Here is a 22,338-nt window from a genome sequence, read left to right on the forward strand (position 1 = left end):
AGTGAGAAACAGAAAAATGTTTGCAAGATGGGGAATGGAGGAGAGTGGTGTGACATCATTAACGTGACACCAGTCGTTGAAAACCTGCCACTTATCCTCAAATGCCTTCAAGGTGGTGGGTTGTCTAGCTAATTGTCGAGTTAGTTTTTGATGAACTGACCAGCACAATGAGCATATCTGATGAGTCAGACATTATTTATGTGTTACTGGTAACACCCATGAAAGTACTTCAATAGCATGAAGCAGAAGTTCTGGTGATTTCTCCTCCTGTTTGTTGAGATGGGACACCTGGTTTTAGTCTAGTGTGGAAGGTGTTGAGAATGGCCTTAAATTCCAAGAGACTGATGTGACTGGTCACTTGGACAGTCTGGTGGGCATTTGACACCATCGCTGTTGGAACTGTTGAGAGATGTAATCAGCTGGATGGCTGGACTGCTCACCAGTCTAAGATGACCAATTCATGAGTGCCAAAATTGTACATTAACTGTCTAAACAGCCAGAATAGTTAGTCTGCAGCCAGGATGGAATATAAAGAAGAAAATATGACTTGTGTGCCAGTCTGTCTAGCAAAATCAAAAGATAATTCCACATGCAGAGCTTAAAGCGTTTCTAATTCCTTGTATGGGCGGGGATAGGAATTTATACCCAAGGGCTGCCAATTTGTATTTTCATCCAACCTGTTAGCTTTCTTGACAATAAAATTTTCCATAACATGTGAATCATTCATGACTCAAAAACCTGATTAGAACTACTTGTTATGACATCAACTGTCTCTGATGTAAATGCCACAGCTGCTGTTTTTTGTATCTTCATAGGATGGTGGGGGCAGCATCTTGATGTCCCCCACACAAGCTGATTAAAATACTGCTGAAAATAAATGATGGTAGGTCAGAATAAAATAAGTTTCAATGAACTCTTTGACTCACTGTTCACAGCTGCAAGCTAAAGTTTAAAACTGGTTGCATCTGGAATACCAGTGCCACCAAGCAGAAAATGGGAGTTAACCTGTAAGAGTTACTTCCCTTATCTAACAGATGTGGAGACAGAAAGACAATTTTTTTTTATCTTGCAGGGAGGACTGGATTCAGAGGTAGCAGTGATTCCCAATGTTAATATGCTTGGATAATGTATTTGATGGAGAAATTGACACATAAAATAGCTTGTACAAATTAAATGAGATTAATATGTAACTGCAAATGAGAATAGGACATCTTTAAAGCAAGTTTTTTTAACATAAAATTTTATATAATTTCATTCGCATACCCAAAATTTGGCTACTACTAATAGCAGGGACCTAATGTTAAAGGAGTTGCTGGTACATTAAAAGAAATACAAAATACTTTTACACAATGACATGCATGCAAAGAAAGCAAACAATATTTTTTTATCTAGAATGCCTTTGACTGTGAATTTAGTTTTTGTTAGATTAACAATATTTTTGAAACACCATCATGCTATGTATCAAGTTAAACTATCAAAAGGTGTTGAAGTCAGTACTGATCACTACCCTTCACGTGACAAATTCTTCATCCATAATAATCAAATCAAATAATACAACAGCAGTGGCTGTAAGTATTCCATGGGCACAAAGGATTAAATATGTCCTCAGATATCATTATTATGGTGCAAAAATGGATGCATTAACTGTGAGAGTATAAATACTGCCTATCCAACTGTAATCAAAGTTACTCAGATCATGTGTCCACGGACAGAACACAAGAGTCTCACTTTGCATACTTACACTGTTGTATGTAAGTTTGATATTTCCAGTGTCTAATCCAAACCATCTCTTGTCCTCACTGATACAAGCATAGAAATCTTCATAGGCAGTGTTGATTTCTATAAAGAAACCTTTGTCCTGTAAAGTACAGATATATAAAGATATGAATACAAGTCAGTGCCAAACATGTACATACAAACATGTGATTTTCATGTCACACATGGCCATTGTTTACATTCATGTAGCAGGATCATATACTTAAGGATTTTATATATTCAAGTTTTAATTAGGCAGAATTATGTATTTTATTATTTTATGTATGTTCACTGCTAGCTGAAATGAAGTCACAAGCTGCAATTATTGTGTTGTTCTTACTTTGCACACATTGTGTCAATTAGGCAACCTTGAACCAGGAATAACTCTTTAAATTCTGCTCACACTGAGCAATGAGGCTGCCTGATCACTACTCATGCTAATTTGTTCTGTTATAGAACAAGTAATAAGTAACTTTCTGATTGGTCAGTTTACAACTTGTCTGTATAAACAACATAGCATGTACAGCATAATAGTGATAAAGTCAGTCCAATAGATTGTTTATGATGGGTGCTGGTGATAGGATTGCAGTAAGGTTAGTAGTTTTACTTTCTGCAGTTATTATTATGTCAATGTTTCCTTTTATAAACTGTACATTTTTCTCATCTTAGTTTGTTTTTCAAATTCAGCTAGAAGCTCTAAGGGATGAAATGTATGATCACCTTAAATTGCCACTTCTGATATTGTTTTGTGATACTACGACAAGGTAGCATCTTGTGAAGACGTTTCACATAAGGAATAAGACGGAATGTATCACATATATATTACGTATTATTTAACTGCATAGTGATCTACATCTACAGTATGCATTTGCATAGTACAAAAACTGGTAGAGTATATATTTGATCACTCTCTCAATATGCATGCCAGTAAGTTTCAATACCAAATGTATATCTATGGTAATTATTAAAGTTTTTATTTCTTTGCATTCCAGTGGAGTGCCTGATGATTTTGTTTCATGGAAAAAAATGTGACCATGACCTTTGTGCCATATGATAAGCCACCTAGATTTATAAGATATAATATAGTTGATGTATCAGTTTTTGTATGCATTTTCTATATATATTCCAATGAACTAATGTATGTATTTTAGTACACTTAATAGGTTATCAATCTGCATATTCTTTTTTTCTGGACCTACCATTCTGTATGTACACTTGTCTGTCAGTCTGCTCTATTTTGTTCTACAATAATGCTTTACATCTGTAATTTATATGCTTGCATTTGGATTTATTTTTTTCACTCTGTATGGATAATTAATAAATAAAAGAGGTAGTTATTCATATTGATTAGATGAATTATGTACATCCAAAACAGTAATGTGCTGATGACTATATTATGTATCTTTGTATCGAATGTATTTTAGTGTATTTGCAGCATAAAAGAAAGCTGAGGAAAATACAACATTTATCATTAGTTACCAATCTTGTGCACAATAAACAATTTTTGACAACAAAACTGGACTTGTCTTTTTGGTTCTGGGAGCATTAGGCAAGTGGTGTAACATTCCTAACAATGAAAGCACTTTTACATCTCATGATAAGGTAACATGTGCTATACAATAGAAAGCTATCACACTCCAGTACATGCGATTGGTTTATTCTGGAATTTTGTCAACTGCTTCTGATTTAGATGTGAATATAAACAATACGGTTTTTAAACACAAAGAACTAAGCAGCAAAATAGAAAACATCAATAATAAGTTGGCACAAAAATGGAGCAGACCCTATGAAATTACCAAATTGTACCTCCAACTACAGTCTACCATGTCTAAGACAGATTTCATTAAAATTGTTTGGGTGTATGTGTCAATTTAAACATATATGGTACCCAGGGAAGGCACTTTTGTGAAAATATATGCCAGGGTACTCAGAATACAGAGTTATATAAAAACAATAACAAATTTTTAAACTGCATCTATGGGTGGCTACTATGCATTAAAAGTGCCTTCCCTGGGTCCCAAGTATATTTTACAAAACAGCCCTTGGTAGAAACAAGCCTAAAAGTGGCTAACATCAACCCTCTCCCAGAGAGACTTATACCAGCTGTAGTTAACAGAAGATCACATGGGGAAGGCATTCATCTGTGGACATTGAGGTATTTAGGAAGAACCTATGGATAAGAAATGTGAACTGAAGAAACAGGATTTCATGGTGCAATGGAAAATTCTTTTAAACTGGACAATTTCACTGGAAGAAAGTCATCTTCAGCAATGTGTGCAAGGCCATGATAGGGTACAATCAAATGGGACTTTTATGGAGTTAAGTATGAGTGGAATTTGCAGCCTAATCTTTTAGCATCCCACCAGACCATATTCCACTCAGATGATATGGGGTTCATGACAGCTCATGGCATTAAAATTGTACAGACTGTGCATAAGAAAATAAATATAAAAAAAATAGAAACAGCTAAGGACACTGTTTGCCCTTGATATCATCCACGCTGTGAATAGGGCTCATAGAGTCATTTAAAGTGTACATTTAGGCCAACACAATGCCAAATCATTTAAAGTGTACATTTAGGCCAACACAAAGCCAAATCATTTAAAGTGTACATTTAGGCCAACACAAAGCCAAATCATTTAAAGTGTACATTTAGGCCAACACAAAGCCAAATCATTTAAAGTGTACATTTAGGCCAACACAAAGCCAAATCATTTAAAGTGTACATTTAGGCCAACACAAAGCCAAATCATTTAAAGTGTACATTTAGGCCAACACAAAGCCAAATCATTTAAAGTGTACATTTAGGCTAATTTCAAAGTCATGTTATTTAAAGTGTACATTTAGGCACAACATAAATTCATATCAGTTTGAAAGCAAGACCTAGAAAATGTCATCAAATCAACTTAGTCCAGGAGTTGGAGCCTGTATCATTCCATGTCACATAAAGAAAATTCACATTCTAAGGGCAACGGGACAAATCACCAAATATTAAGGAAAAAGCACCATTATTTTTAATTTTTAAAATTTTTAATATTTACTACAAAAGTGCAAGATTTTTGGTAGATAAAATATTCAACTGTGATACATACTGTTACTTTTGGTAATAAACTGCATGTTATAAACAAGCTGTAATAATGTACAACGTTCAGAGAGCTTCACTATTTATTTTAAGCTTCCTTCTAATTTATTTTTTATCTGGAATAAAAATGGTTTGGGAATGTCTGAATTTTTTGTAAACAAACTGCATACTACAAAAACTTCTCACCTCAGACCAACGTATTTAGTACAGTTTGATAAAATATAATATGTAAGTAAATAAACACCATTTACATTTCTGTTATCACTTAGATGTAATATCCACTCCCTTCCATGAAAAGCTGAGTTCCTTCTTACCTGTGTAGGCTATATTCATATTATGAATATGCGTGCAATGAGTATGATGGATATAGTTGGTAAAATAACAATTTTACAAACACTGTCAGAGACTTACTCTTAAAATTTCTTTTACAATTTTCTTCTCATCATGGAAACGAGACTTTAAATCTTCAACATAAAACTTGAACAGGTCCAAAGGAGTTGAACCTGAAAACAAAAATGTTTAATTATAGAATACTGATACCTCTTGCTTTCATTCAGTTTTTATAAAGAAAAGTATTGTTGTTTCACAAGATACACATACTTTCTTGTAATGATAATCTGAAGGAAAAATGCCAAGAATAACCCATATTCTCCTATGTTCTTCCTGGAATAAAATGGAGATTTTTTGTTCCAACATACGTTCCTATAAAAGTTATTATAAACAATTTTTAAAAAATGGCAACAACTACAGATACCTAAAAATACTTTTTACAATAAATTCAAATTTTTTTTGGTGGAGTTGCATATAAAGCCACAAATGCTTCAAAAATGCACAAAACATGAAAATACAATCTGTGATCTAACTAACAAAAGGTCTGTCTGCATGGGTTCGAGTCTCGGGTTCAGCCAATGTGGGTATGTGAGAAAGCTTGCCAGTAGCTTCTCATGGGTCGGTGGTTCTTTCCGGGGTTTTCCCGGGTTCTTCCTCCGCCATTAATACTGGCCGCCATGTATAGCCTATCCTGTGCTGAAAAATGGCGTTAAACCCTACAACAATAACAACTAACAAGAGGCCAATGTATACCTGGTATTGCTGACCTTGATACATGGTTCTACATGACAAATATTCTGTAGATCACTTTAAATCATATATTAGCATTTTTACAAGGACAAGATAGGCATCAATGTATACCTGGTATTGCTGACCTGGATACATGGTTCTATATGACAAATATTCTGTAGATCACTTTAAATCATTTATTAGCAAGAGCTCTCATATGTTTCTTTCTTTTAACACCAACTGGTATTCATAATAATTTATAATATCAAGAAAGAACAAAAATCATGAAAGAAAAGGAAATATTTTAGTAAATTATGTTTCTCTGATAATACTTACCTGATCAAATTACGTTAGGATAACATTCTCTGCTACAAAGATAAAAAATGTCTTTCTGTCTATATATTATATAGGCAAAGAGAAACAACTCTTCCAATATGTTAACTGCCCTTTCCACTCACTAGGTGGCAACAGTTATACCTGGATGTACCAGATTTTTACTTGAGCAAAATTTAAAGGATGCTCACAAAGTTGGGAAAGGTAGGAGAGATTATTTGTAATATGATCCAGAAAGTGCTGTAATGTGGTCCAGCAAGTATTATTGGAGAAACATAATTTACTAAAACTATCTGCTTTCTCCATCAAATAAATTACCTGATCAAATTACATTAGGAGAATAAGAGGTGGAGAAAACACTCAGCATTCTACCTCTACCTGTGTCACCCAGTAACAGCAGGATTGCTTTACTATGAGGGTGAATTTATCCTAATGTTATGTTACAAGGTCTTTGCTCTTAAAATAACAGAAATGAGTGAAAGACAACAAGCTTTGTAAAATTTATCAAATAATTTATTTCCCAAGAATACAAAGTGAAAATGAGAAAAAAGAACTTACGGTATTGCAAATTAAATCCCAAAATAATCCAAGAATTACAGACACAAGTCCTGAATAAAATTCCAGAATAAATATAAAAAGCTGAAGTTGATGACGTGTCTGTAATAGCTACTAAAGTCTTGATGTGTCAGTCTTTTGTTGAATCACAGTAATATAATTCCAGGTTTGAATTCAGTATAAATTCCAGTGAATATCTTTATCCAAGAATTTTATCAGAGCACTTTTGTATTTCCAGAGAAAATAATCACTTGAATTCAGTAATTTGAAGAAAATAAAATTCAGCCCAACTGGTCACAACATAATACAACTTGAAAGTGCTAGATATTAAAGCACAAATGACCAAGTCTCACAATTACAAGATTATATAGTTCTCTACTTGACCTCAGGTCACAATTAGCATTTTCTATTTTAAAAAATACCTAATGGAAAATAAACTTCTAGAATGATCCTGATGTTTGCAAAATCAAAACCATAACCTGTAAAATTCACTTAGGAAAGTCCAAAACACTGACCCAAATAAACATATTAACTTCTATTAATAAAGATCCTGATATTAAGCCCATACAAATAGAGAATAATTTAGCTATGTATTAGTTGTTTACAATGAATAAAATATAAAAAAGTCAATCAGGTTAAGCAGAAATGAACACAGTTTTGGACAAGGTCCAGCATACAATGTTACATTACAAAAGCATGTAATGAAATATAAAACAAACTAACAATTAAATTAAATATATGTAACAGTAAGTTTTCCACAATGAGAGATAATTTGTTTATACATGTGCAAAGGAGATCTCTCTGGGAATCAACATTTGAGTATAATCTTGCAATCAAATGTTTCCCAGGTGAATCCAGTGAAAGTGGCAAATTCAAGTCAGTGTCTAAGGTTGTACTCTGATTAATGGGGACTGATCTCTGCCGTGAAACTACCACTAACCCAACAAGATTCAGTTCTCTCCTTAGCAAGGCCATTTCACACAAATGGAAGCTAGAGAAGGCAGACTGGACGTGCCAGTCAGCAGACTCAGCTATTTCCCAAATTGAGACATTACATTCAAGGCACTTGTATGATTGCTTTGGCTTATAGTAATGTGATACATCAAAAAATGCTACACATGCTAGGCCAGTGGCACATAAGCGTGTTCAAGACTATAGGCACATCAACACATTCAATATAGAAATTTATTTGGAATACCATTGGAATTCAAGTGGAACTCTATACATTTGGGCTTGAGATAGAACATTTAGGTTTAAAACGCTATTTTGAGATTATTGTGAATTCATTCAAAGACATTCTGGTTTATATTGCGATACATTAAGACTTAGCACATCAGCACATTCAAGACGTGGTACATCATCACATTCAAGATGGAAATTATTTGTTACACTCTATTGTTATTACTCTATGCTCCCAGACTAACTAACAGAATAGTGATGACCAAAAAGTTTTATAAAATTCAATAATTTATTTCTCTAGTACATAAAGTGAAAATTTAAAAGAACTTATAATATTGTAAATTAGATCCCAAACAGTCCTAAAAGTTCTATCCCAAGTCCAAATCAATAGAGTTCCAAATGAATTCAGGTGGCGTTCCAAATTAATTACAATTCTGAGTGTACTGTTGTGCCAGTAGCCTCAAATGTGCAAACGTGCCAACAGTCTTGATTTATCACACTGATATAATCAAAAATATCCTTGAAAGAATTCACATTAACCCCAAAATAGTGATTTAGTAAAAATTTGAGTACTTTGTAATTCCTATGAATAATTTAAATAAAAAAATAAATGCTAATAAAAACTGAACACAACAATAACACTGACGCCACTTTGGATGTTAAGATAGGAAGGAGTAACTTTTGATCTCAACAACTTTATATACCTCTCCACTTGACCTATGTTGGAATTACCATATACTGAAAATACACTGTCATCTTAATGGGAAATCACTCCAAACTGTAAACAAAAGTCATTTCTGGAACCTTCCAAGGTCAGAATCAAAGTAATTATGTTGACAATTAACAATTATCTTTAAAATGAATACATAAACTACAGTGATAGACAAATATTTGATGGATCAAACATATTATCTCACTGTATTATGAGCTAGGAAACTAGGCCAGAACAAGATTTTCCTTTTTGGTAACCTGTTTTACTTGCCTCCTCTTATCTGGCCATAAAATAAGCTGTTGGAAGGTGTCACGTTTACCCCGACCCAGAGTAGCCCCAGTTTGAAACATGTATAATCAAGGTAATTCTGACAAGCCATTGTTCTGACAAGCCATTGTTTGATGTTAAACATTGCCGCAGGCTAGCACTAATCCCTTACGTAAGATTGCCGTGGCTAGAAGTGGACAGCCAGACCTAGGAGCTGTGAGGCCGCCAGATAGTCAGTTGTCACCTAGATGTGGAAACATTTGTCCAGATCAAAAGAAGTTGCCCGAAGAAGTGGGAGTGTCTTAACTTCTTTTCCCTGCAGACAGACAGCCAGGTTGAACTGGCCGCTAAGACGATTGGACAGGGTCACAGCACCACCCAATCAGAATCGAGATGGGGAGAGACCCTGATTTGGCTAGAATGATATCTCCGCATCTTCTGGCAAGAATTAGTTCGCTAGAGAGATTGCCCAGAGGAGGATATAGCATAACTCCGAACAGCCATTCGTTATTGGCGGGAATATCTTAGAACAGGAAATTCCAAGTACAGACAGCTTCAAATAAGGAAGCTTTGAGGGACAGACCAGTTACAGTTTGGTCCCGTAGTCTCAGATAGAGAGACGGAGGAAAGGAGAAGAAAGGAGAGAAGTCAGGAGAAGTTGAAGTCTAGGAGGAAAAGGGGAGAGAAGGAAGGAAGAGGAAATTGGGAGCGAAATTGGAGGAGGAGATAGTCGAGAGGGAAACGGAGTCGAAGGAGGTGTTGGAGGAACGGAAGGAAGGAAGGAATTAGCGGGAAAGAAAGAGATGAGTAGACACAAGGACAGGGGGAAAATCGAACTCACACTGTAAATCATGGGATGAATTAGGCTGTCACTTGGCCGAGGGAAAGACAGGTGACTGAAAGTTTATCGTTTTGAATTATCGAATTTATTAAATTGTTATTAATTGAATTTCATCTTCGTGTTCTCTATAATTTAACCGTCGGCATTGCTGACTGGGGGCTCAGAGCTGTAAATCTACCTTGTTACTAATTTAACTTTCTAACCCCACGAGCCCAGGTGGAACTTTCATCATAATTTAATTAATATATATTGGAAGAACCCCACCCCAATGCGTGCAACCGTCACAGAAGATAGAAGGTGTGATCTGAAGTTGGCCTTTCCATTGTCTTCTATCAGCTGTTACTAACAATGCAGAAAAGGTCTAAGCTATGTTCTGAATTGCCTAAATTGAGTTCAGGAATCCAGTCACTATGACATTGGAAGCCTGTTCTTGCATGCCAAATTGAATTTCCAGTGTACAGTGGGGTATGAAGAAAACCTGACAACTTAGCTGGCAAAGTGTCAAAACAGTGACCAAAGCTGGTATCCCATCTATAGTAGGTCATGGCTATCTCCACACATTCACTTCTGCATCATCAAAAGATCCAAGGAGGGTAGTGACTCTCCAGGAATGGAGACTGTAGCTTTTTGGGGGGTCACAATGGAGCAATGATTGGTGATGGGCTTGTCCAGTTCTGGTACTGGAGAGTCGGATAAAGGTTCGCCAATTCCTGTGCTGGTTATGTGCACATTCATTACAGAGCCCAGGGCTGTGCAATGTATGACCAGGTGCTGAACACAGTTTTGGGACTATAAGTATTTCAAGAGGACGGATATCCATACCTGCTCCATGTGGTAGATGCTATAGGTTGAGGCTGTGCTGGAGATTTATCTTGGACTGGCTGATTTTTGGTGCCGAAATCATCTGGCACTGGCTTTCAAGGGCATGATCACCATAGCCACTACCAGGTTCTGTATGTGGTGATGCAATGACAGAAAAGATTGATCTGAGCTGATGTAATATGTCAGCACCAGTCCAGCAGTCTATACAGTGAAATATATGCCAACCCAGAGAGATGTATAAGCATTTTTTGCTAATATAAATGGCAAAAAGCATAATCTGTGCATAAAAAGCATAATATATATATATATATTATTATTACAAACATTATTACCCCATACTTTGTTGAGGCTACATCATAGCTAATACATTACATGCTATAATTACAGTACTATGTATGAAAAATGTAATTTATTTTTACAACTAATCTGGATCTGCAGCTTAAAATACTTGGCACAAATGGGCAAATTCCATGTGGATTAGAACCAGAATACAAACACAAATGGGCAAATTCCATGTGGATTAGAACCAGAATACAAACACAAATGGGCAAATTCCATGTGGATTAGAACCAGAATACAAACACAAATGGGCAAATTCCATGTGGATTAGAACCAGAATACAAACACAAATGGGTAAACTCCATGTGGATTAGAACCAGAATACAAACACAAATGGGCAAATTCCATGTGGATTAGAACCAGAATACAAACACAAATGGGTAAACTCCATGTAGATTAGAACCAGAATACAAATACAAATGGGCAAATTCCATGTGGATTAGAACCAGAATACAAACACAAAACATACTGAGAAATTATTTATATTCAACACTCACTTAACTATTCTACATGTTTAGAACTTTTGCTGAATGATCATTAAGTCCACACATTCTGTCCTCAATCTGATTGCTGTATTACATCACTCTTATTCTTCTTTACAAATTCTAAAGTGGTTTGTCTTTTTTCTGATCTGACATGTTTTGAAATTAAAAAGACTCATCTACTCTAAGAATTTTCATCCGCAAGACAAGCTGTAAAAGTCCATTTCGCTAAATATCTGGCATCATTTTCTTTAAAAGTACAGACTGGTCTGTTACATAAATTCATTACCAATATAATGAACCTACGAGACAAACTTTCAATTAAAGAAACCTGCCTGTTTTCTTGGAAATGGGTAACATAGTTGCTATAAATAGAAGACTGGGAAAATACATGTAGCTCTATGATGACTAAATTAGCTCTTATGCTATTCTTACGAAGCAGTCTTTCTTTCAGAATATTCTCATAAGTGGAATTAAAGAGATGATAATATAAATTACCAACACAACTTTTATTACTTTATTTTTAACCTACCAGAAAAGCGTACTTCGTATACAGGCAAGTGTAAAACTAATTTGGTGAAAAAAAGTTTAATTGTTAACATGCATACTGTGACGGAATGCTCAGGTTGTGGTACTGTGGACTGGGCATATCCCCATACTCAGTCGCAGTTGTAAGATGGCACAGATCAAGACTGTGCAGGAACTTCAGACAAGGTCTGGGGCCAGCAGACTTCTGCTGCCTAAGGCCAGCACTAGCTATTGAGGGAATTATCACCAGTCAGTAACAGGGTCTATATGAGGTGTTGGAATGTCCAGGGATGGTTTAGGTTCACTGCTGTACCATGCTGGTGTTTATCGGATGCAAGCTGATATTTACGTCCTGAAGCTGTGATGGATATATTGGGAAAATAGATCACTTTACTCTGTCTGAAAGTCAATGGCATAGGTCTAGGATGTGCTGGAGCTGGTGTTGCCCTCAATCAGTTGGTTGCTGATATCTGAGTCCAATACTGGCTGTCCCAGGAAAGATAACTGTAGCCACTACTGGGGTGTGTATTTGTTAATTGTACATCTACAACTGATCAATATGGCAAGGATGGCACTATGTGAGAAGGCTGCAATAGTCCGGATTGCTGAAAAACTGATAGCATCCACATCTTTCATCAGGTGTTTTGTAGCTCTCTCATGTGCACAAGTAAGTTGTTTTGCAACGAGTCACCCACACATTCCATATCAGCATAAACACTGTTATATGTATAGCCTTAATTGCACAATATGCAATTTATACAAATAAAGTTATTGTCTTTTGCCAATTCTAACCATTTCCAACCAATGAACTCAATTCTACCTACTGTGTTAAGTGATTCTTACGAATTTTCACCTCAGGGAAGTTTACTCCAACTGTTGATCTTTTTCACACTCTATCATCACAAACAAATATTTTGCACAGATTTTCCCTATTGGATGTATTTCTAATATATATTAGGAAAATGTTTCTGAAGAAGAAACTGCAACAGAAGTTGTTCATAACAGCAAAGCATAGACAGGGCAGAGGTCAACTGTAATGATATATTATTTCACTTTCTATCTTTATTTTGTGAGAAAGAGGATGTATGTATGCAAAGGGTTTAAAACCCCATCAGCACAAAACTGGCTATATAGTGCTAATTAGAAGTCGAGTTCTAAAATAAGAAATACAATAAAAAAAACTTTGGGTTGTGAGAATGAGAATTTAAAGAGAGCCATAAACCAATTTACCTGGGTTGCCAAGCATGTTTTGAAACCGAATATCCTGACTGATGATGGGATACAGGTCCATCCATAGAGACATGGAGTTCAACTTATTCTGCTCATGTAGCTCATCCAGGAGCACCTGGCAAATGGAAAAGAAAAACAGTGAACCAATGGAAAACATTAATAGAACAAGAATTTGGCTGAATATCTTGCTTGCTCCTCATATGCAGGATCCATAATTAGTCAAAATCACTGTGACCGACTCTTGACCCAAGTAAGAGAAAGTACTCATACAACTATTTGAATTTACACCATTTTTATTATAACTATCACATACCATTATATATAATGTATGAATTTGGTTTCTTTTGCATAACTTCTCCCCTTCTAAACTTGTATTCTTACAGAATGGGAATCCTGTAACCATGCAGCCTGGATGCAAAACTGAAATGGGTCCTAGTAATATTTCTTCGACAGGAATGTAGACATCATTCACTGGCAGAGAAAACAACACAGCATGTTGAGGTGACTAATTCAAGATCCTCTTCCTTAGGATTTAAACAAAAACACAGAATACATATGGATACGAATACTCTGAATATTTATATCGATCTCTCAAAAACTAACACAGCCAGGTAAGCGTTTTTTTTTCTTCTTCTAATTTCCATCTACTATTTCATCATTGATTTCTATCTAACACAAGATTCAGCTAATGAGGGCATCTAAAACAAGGTATAATGAGCAAAATGGCATGGAAAGGACTTCAATTTCACTGCGTCATGCCAAAGTAAATGAACTACATTCACTAATTTGGATTTTACTCATATCAAGGACCTAAATGATTTCAATCAGGTTTAAGAAAAAAGGTATAATAGTAGGATACCCATGTCCATGTCATAGCTATCCATTTTCACACTTGTATAAAGCAATATCCACTTATCGTTCATGATAGTCTTAGTGCAATTACTTTGGATGCATGTGAATTTAATATTGATAATCATTTAGATTTTGTGTAGTCCTCCCATATTGAGGTCCTTTATTTTTTCATGCATGATCTCATAAAAAAATGTCAACACAATGGCAGGATAAAGGGTAGTACTATAATAGTTTTCCTCAAAGAGCTAAAGACAACCCAGCTTTTGATTGAATTATTTCATTTTGTTTTTATCAATTTACCTCAAAGTATAATACATACAAAGTTCAGTTTAAGACACAAGTCTGCTTAAAAAGTGTTATCATCAAATTAAAAAAATTCATGGCTGACAGGTTGAATGAGAAAAAGAGGAATTATCCATTCCTTCTGGGAAGGGTAACAAGTGAGACGAGATCTCCATTTACTGATTAGCTCAGTACAGTTAAGTTACCAACTCCATACCCTGACAGGGTCTTAAAGATGCTCCTGGGAAAAATGGTCTAAAGACAGCAAAAGAGACTAATCTCCTATAAGCAGGAGCCAGTTCTCAGCAATCACTGACACCAAACCACCATGATGGAACTGCCAATAGTTCAGATTTACCAATAAGGCAAGAATTTCACTAATTTTGTCTGCTATTCATTAAGTCATCTCAAGCAGACTGGTGTATATCGGATGGAAGATAAAATAACAAACCTTACTCACTTCTCTAAAAGGATGACTGGAGACCAGCACCTCAGTCAACATTTTTATTGCTTGAGAAATCCAAAATATGTGGTTAATATTTATTTTCACTTAAAAGGGCTGCATCTGTGAGGTAATGGATGGTCTACTAATTCATTATGAATCAGTAATGCATTTGAAGAATAAACAATACACTCTGGCAGCAAACAGCTTTATAACAAACACAGCCAATTAAATTATTTCATGCAAGATATGTGAAAACAATATATAACAGAAACAGGTAAGTAAACAATCATTACCTAGATGTCACAAGACCAAACTCATAGCAACTATTCCAAAATTCCTCAAGGTTAAACTGCCAGGAACCTTTAGTAAGGCAATATTAGTGATAAATCAAGACCTTGTCATCAATTATTGTGAAGTATTAGTTAGTAAATATTAGTGATAAATACTACTAGTGATGCCTTATCATCAATTATTGTGTAGTATTTGTCATTATCCACTCACAAGAAAGCCCTCTCTATTTTTGCGCTGTTGGCGTTTCTGTCTTCGTCGCTCCCTTTCTTTCTCATCATCATATTCTTGTTCCAGCATGCGAATGTGATCCTCAAAACAAACAAGGGCGTCCTCTTTGTCCATGTCTATAATGAAGTATAACCAAAAAGTTGTCATATTTTTTATGTAAATACATGTACATTCAGCAAATCAAGCAAGGATTGATCTTGATGAGCTTTTTCTAATTTCATATCTCACACTTTCATTCTTCAGGAGTGGGTTCACAAACAGAATCTTAAAATTAATTACATGATATAGGTCATCACGGATGTCAAACACTTCAGAAACCTTGGAGTTCATTGGAACACTGCACAAGTACAGGGAGTGAAAACTCTAAGCTAGACTTAATTCAGGCATGTTGATTTTTTTCAACTGGTTTAACTTTCACAAGAGAGAAGGATGAAAATATCATTTTTGAGGGAGTAAAACTAATTATAATAATGTAATACTTACCCGTCACTATTAAGCTTTACCTTACTGCAATGGAAATATTTATGTCCAAACTAGTTGCAACAACCCTGTTCTCGGGATTTCTCAGAACATGAACCCAGTCTGACCAATCGTGACAGGAAAGTATTATTATAATTAAAATTAATTTTACTCCCCACAAAAACTACATTTTAATGTAGTAATAACTTACCTGTCTCTATTATTAAGCTGAATGCGTTAGTATGGAGGAGGGATAATGGACTAAAAAGGATAAAAGTATAGAAAAATTACTCACCTTGTTGCCCAGCCACTCAACTGCTGTTATGCAGTATTAATCTGGGTTGCTTGTTGCATGGCAACTATAAGACCCAGAGAAAATATACCCTGACTCTAGTTTGCTAATGAACGCTGCTAAAAAGATATGGTTGTGTAATATCACCTAAAGATGAGTAACCAAAATTTGTCCTGAAAGTAGTGATATCCCTGACTTCATGTTCTTTTCTCCTCGTGATTGAAAAGTCTCTCTCTGTGAGTCACATGTAAACTCTCTTGATGGTGAGCTAAATCCATCAAGAGTCAGTGAATACTGAAATGTTAGCTCTTTACTCTTTACTGTGCATCAGTCTGGAGATAAAACTGTCTGATTTGTACAGGATTTATCCATTAACTCCATAACTTGGTATACCTTTAGAGTTTACTTCTTGTGCAATAAGAAATTTATTCATGGTGAGACATCTGTAGCAGACACTGAACAAGTATTGGGTATATTCTTTCAGCATGCATGGGAATAAAATGGTTGGTTGCCATGGCAGCCTAATCCAACATAAAATGTGTAAGAATCATGACAACGTTACTTCCTGTATATTCTCTAATGAATGCCCACCCTTTTAAGAACAGAAAATTCAAATGATGCAGTGTAAGAGCGATGCTTTTCAATACTCATCTGCTTCAGATCCATGAATACAACATAATGCTGCAGCAGTCTCAGTTGATCACACTGTTAAAATGTATATATCAATGTATATTTTTCTAAAGTCACAGGTACATGTGTGAAATGTTATGCAGTAGCTATGTGGCAAGTTCAAGGACTTACCAGTTCTACTTAAAGAAGTTGATGAGTGTGACAATTAATCATGCTGTGAATCTGTGCAATTTATGATTGAGAAAAGCAAAATATTTCTCATTATTTCACTTGAATTGTCCAAGTATCACCAAACATTAGCACAACAGATGTTTTATTTTCAGTAAAGTGTTGAGATTCAACACTTAAAGTCAATAAAGTTTTGGCTTTATATTCTATGCCTGTATTTGGTCTTGAATGTATTTGTATCATATGAAACATTTCCAATATAAAAAAAAGTATTTTTGTCTAACAAAGAAATTGTACCATATAACTTGATTACTATGGTAACAATAAAAAACGCAACAATAATATTAAGACATTAAAGCTGATTTTATACCATATCTTTAAAATATGAATGTATGTATTCAGTTTAACTTTAGAGAAAGAAGAAAATATAATTTTATTATATTGTAAATTTATTATTTACAGTTCTGTAAATCTAAAACCTAACATATTTCTGTTAAGCAAAATCATGAAACTGAAACTTAAATGATAATGTGTTGTTTATACCACAATACATTTTGATATCTATGTACAATCATCATTGCTGTTGTTGTCGAGCAAGTTATTTAGAGACCAATGATAAATTAATTTATCCTTTCTCTGTATCCATTATTAATGAAAAGTTTGGTTTGGTATGTTACAGCACAGCAATGCCAGTAGGTTATTTAGTGCCAAGGCAATTGGAGTAAAGTGCCTTGCCCAAGGACATAACACAGTAGCTGATCCAGGCTGGTCCATTGGCAGGTTTTGACCCCGCACCCTTCTAGTCTTGAGCCCGGCATGCTAACCAATGAAACACCACAACTCTAATGCAGACAGACAATGTTAGCTTAGTTTAATCACAATAATATCAGGACACCCCTCAAACTGTAAACACTTTTGTGTAAACCATGAACAGAACATTTCTCCCCATGCGACAGAGAAATATAGCTGTTTTGCTAATATTACTTTTCTTATCTCAGTCTAGTCATCTCAGACCAGTCGTCTCAGTCAAGGTGTCCATGCACTCAGAACTACTTTAAAAAAGAAACCCTTGTTGTCTTCTGCCGTGCCTGATGTAGTTGTTCTAAAATCAAACAACAACAACAAATATATAACAAAAACATAGTAACTTAAGGTAAATCCATCTTTGAGAACACACCATACAAAAACATTTCAAGAGAGACAAAGACACATTCATACAATGTCAAACTTTTTGGTATTATGCTAGTTTGTTCCACACAGCATGGTCAATTTTATCCTATACGCAGGCCTAGCTCAATACATTTTCAGGTCAGCGTCATTAGAGTAACTAGTTTTAAATACTTCATGTGAAACAAATTATATACTGTTAACTACATTTAATGACACTGACCTGAAAAATGACTGCTGCAGATAGGATAAAATTCTCGATGCTGTGTGAAATGAACTGTGACAGAAAACACTGATCCATGCACATAGACTATAGACCTATACACTTCATAGCCTCCCAACTCTCTTAACAACAACAAAAAACTTAGTAACAGCCAGAAAATGTGTTGTCAAACATGCGTTATTCTAATTTTATTAGGTATCTCCATTGTGCCCCAGCTGAATCAAAAATATACCTATAATATTTAATGACAAATAATGCATTTACCAGCCAGAAGGAATCATTTATCTGTCAACACATTAATCCATAAGCAAATTTCACGGTAGCACTTGCCATATTTCCAAGGCAGAAAAATAAATTTCCAAAGAATCCACGAACTTGAAAGTTTAGCACATGGTTATCCACCAGGGTCCATATTTGAAGGGCCTTTTATAAACGGGGGTAATTTTACAATCAATATTAAGGAAAACACAAGTATGTCACAAACAGTTTCACCTCCTCCAAAGAAAAGGAGTTATATACGACAGTGACACAGATCACTAATTACCTCTGAATAATCCAAGCACAGACACTCATGCTACATGTAACTTTTTGTTATAATAATAGCCTATACAATACAACATAGGTGTGGGCCCAGTATCGTTTCATTATTTGCAATATAATTTTCTAAATTGGAACTGATGAGAATGAAACATTTTCTTGTAATAAATATTAACTATTTATTGTTAATTTCATATAACATCCATATATTAAATGTAATAATACCTCAATACTATGAGACGTTTTATGTTGTTATTTTGTTTGGCTCACGCATAAAAACTGTGTACTTCGGATGACATGGTCACGCCACAGTTCTCATTAACTTATTTGTATTAATGCACCACATGTAAACACTGGCGCATGAACTATATTGCACAAGTGAGAAGTTCTTTTTTACTTTAAAGGAAATTATTGGGTGAGAAAAAGAATCTACATTGGGGTTTGGACAGAGACCAGGAAATCCCAGTCATGGTGTTACATTATATCCCCCCGGCAAGCCTCATAGGGAGATAAATAATGCAACCCCTTGACTGAAATTTCCTTGTCTCAGTCCAAACCCCAACACTGATTCTATATTTCTCATGACAAATAATAATTATTACATATTCCTACCACACTGTCCCTTACTTGGGGTATGTAGGGTAGGAGCTCATCATGCAAAAATGCATGATTTTGAAATTATCAGTTATCTTGTCAAACAATAATTTTTTAACAGATACAAATTATAATTTCACTAAAATGAATTATGAATCTCAAACTCTGGTATTTAGAAAATCTATCACTTGTAGATACTTTACTCTTCAAAGAGTTTTCCACATGTTAACTCAATGGTCATCCAAAAAAGAATGAAGACGCATTATAACTGTATCAATGCAGCTGTTCTAAGAAATCTCTAGAACAGGCAGTTGGGCATCTAGCATAGATGAAGCATTTCCAGTGCAGAAAGGTAAAGCTTAATAATAGTGTCAGGTAACAAAGTATTTCCAATGCAGCAAGATAAGGCTTAATAAAAGTGACAGGTAAGGAAGTATTCCCATTGCGAAAAGTTTTCTAATTCTGTGTTAGTACAATGCCAAGACTTACTTCTATACAGAAATCCTGTTAAACTATTAATTTCAAGCTAAAATTACTTTTCAATCAATTTTTATAAAATGAATTCCTTTTTAGGCAAATTAAACTTACTCTGAAGATCAGGATCATCTGTGAAACGTGGTGTGTCCAGTAACATCTGCTGTGCCTCTGACCAAGTGGTGCAGTACATCAGAGTTGGCATGCTATCCAGGATCTCGGAGAACACCTTCATGTTTCTCTTCCGCAAGGTTTTGGACTCCTCCTTTTCAACACAGAAACAAAGGTGACTGTTAGTACATCATCTTGGTAATAATATTAAAATGTACTGTCACCAAGTCTCCTATCTCCCTTAAACTGTCATTGATGTCAGGTGAACGATGAACAAGGTATTACAGGCTCATAAAAAATGAAATGCTGAATACTCCCTTAGGTTCTCAAAGTACCTCCTAAGTTAAACATAGTAAATATTGCTAACAAGACCATTCCATTTGCTTAGCATGATATATGCTCATAAGTCAAAATAACGACAAACTGCAAAGACCCAAATCTGCCATCACATTATGCAATGGAGTGTCTATGTTGTTTGCAGTTATGCTTGACTTGTAAGCAGGGATTTACAAATCTACCAGCCCAACTCCTGGGACAAGCTCAATTTCAGCTCAGGTACGCACAAGGAAGAAACGCTTTGCATCCTACATCTACCTGTTCACCATTACTGCCCTACTGAAAGGATGAATTTCTCCAAATGTTATTTTAACACATCAAGTGACAATTTGTTTATACATGTACAAGAGAGATCCATGTAGGATTCTGCACTTGACTACTGTTTCACCATATAAAGTTTCACAGGATATCCAGCAAAAGTGGCAAATTTATGTCTGGGTCTAAGGTTGTGCTCTCATGGATGGGAATGGTCACTGTCTGTGAAGCTACCACTAACCCAACAAGGTTCAGTGAGGCCATGTCAATAGAAGCTAGAGAAGGCATACTGAGCATGGCAGTCAGGCGACACCACTATACCCCAAACTGTGTGTATGTGATTTAGAGTTTTAATGTAACAATTTTTCAGTCATACTGCTTTGATGTCTGTAGTGTGCAGTTAACAGTGATGTCTAGCACTGGGGCAGGATGCCGCAGACATGTAGCATCATATTCCAACCAGTCACATTATCCTGACACCAGATTGACCAGTCCTAACACTATCCTCCTAATGCTGAGTGCCAAACTGTTAGTACCATTTTTATGTCTTTGGTATGACTTGGCTGGGGTTCAAACCCACAAACTCCCACATCAAAGGTGGATGCTCTAACCACAAGGCCAATAAGGCAGATGTCCAAAACTGAGACATTACCTTCAAAGCTAAACTGATTTAAGTCACTTTAATTTTGTGAGATGAAATCCTCATTAGTATACCTGCTCCTGTGTAAGTTACTGATTTCAAAACTCTTTAGACAAGCAGCCAGTACTTGTAGGGTTATGTCTTGCATTCCTGCCTTAAGCATTAGGAACAGTCTTTTACAATTTATGAGGATACTGTCCATGCATCCCAGGTAAGTGCACATACAGGTTTCTGCAGCGTTGCTTCTCTTGACAGATCGATCAAGGAGAGAGAAAAAATAATTATTAGTTGACTAGTGACAGTGAATGTGTCTGCAATCATGGAACAGTATCCCTTGATTGTGATAAGGCTAACTTCTTGTCTTTAAAGAAAAAGAAGTCTGCCATCAGGGAATTGGCAATGAGTGTTACGACATCAATACTGTGACACCAGTCATTGACAACACACAATTTTACCTTGTATGTCCTCAAAGTGAAGGATCTTCAACAGTTGCGATGCTCTCCATGACAAAAGCTTCAAACTCCTTTTGATCAGGACATCCATGAAATGAGCCAGGAGTGAAGAAGGGGTTTCTTAGTATATGGATGGATTAGAGGCTATCTTGACTGCATGATCTGAGTGGAGGTCAATGTGAAGTCATCTGGGTACATCTGTCTTTAAATTGGGCATTTTTTTTGCCTGTTATGTACATTTAATTTGTTATTATGTACTTGTGAGACCTTTGTCCATGTTTAAGAACAGAGTTTTAGCACTTGCCTGGTTTTCGCAAGTTATCAAAATATGTTTACTTGAGAAAGTTCAAGACGTGGCTTTGATTATGACCTTAGAAGGTTCTAGAAGCAAGCCTGTTTACAAATTTGATGGACAGATGACCCACATCCTGGACATCTTATTGTGTCTTTTTACATTAGGTTCTGATAAACAAAATTATATATTCCTATCCTGATATCAGTCTTTTGGAATCTATAATCAGAGGTTTTAGTTGTGTTCGGTTATAATTTGAGAGGAATAATTTATCTAAATTATTCATTTGAATTACAAAGTGCTCTTTAACTTTTGGACTAAAACACTGCTTTAGGATTACTGAGGTCTCACTCAAAGATATTCTGGATTATATCACTGTGATATATCAAGACTCTTGGTGTATTCAAGATTTGCTATATCAGCACA

The 22,338-nt window shown here is 35.5% G+C and overlaps 1 protein-coding gene across 1 annotated transcript in view; it reads right to left on the reverse strand.

Moving 5' to 3' along the window:
* Positions 1–22,338, reverse strand: part of LOC149779439 (pre-mRNA-processing factor 40 homolog A-like) — a 104,738-nt gene that overhangs the window by 29,457 nt on the left and 52,943 nt on the right. The window contains exons 14-18 of the mRNA XM_089940100.1: positions 19,941–20,091; positions 15,265–15,398; positions 13,185–13,299; positions 5,249–5,340; positions 1,742–1,858 (exon numbers count right to left, since the gene is read on the reverse strand). Coding sequence (XP_089796226.1) covers positions 1,742–1,858; positions 5,249–5,340; positions 13,185–13,299; positions 15,265–15,398; positions 19,941–20,091 — 609 coding nt within the window. The remainder of the gene's footprint in view (positions 1–1,741; positions 1,859–5,248; positions 5,341–13,184; positions 13,300–15,264; positions 15,399–19,940; positions 20,092–22,338) is intronic.

This window comes from Sinohyriopsis cumingii, chromosome 17, assembly GCF_028554795.1.
Source record: "Sinohyriopsis cumingii isolate HCF-2022 chromosome 17, ASM2855479v2, whole genome shotgun sequence".
Classification (NCBI taxonomy): domain Eukaryota; kingdom Metazoa; phylum Mollusca; class Bivalvia; order Unionida; family Unionidae; genus Sinohyriopsis; species Sinohyriopsis cumingii.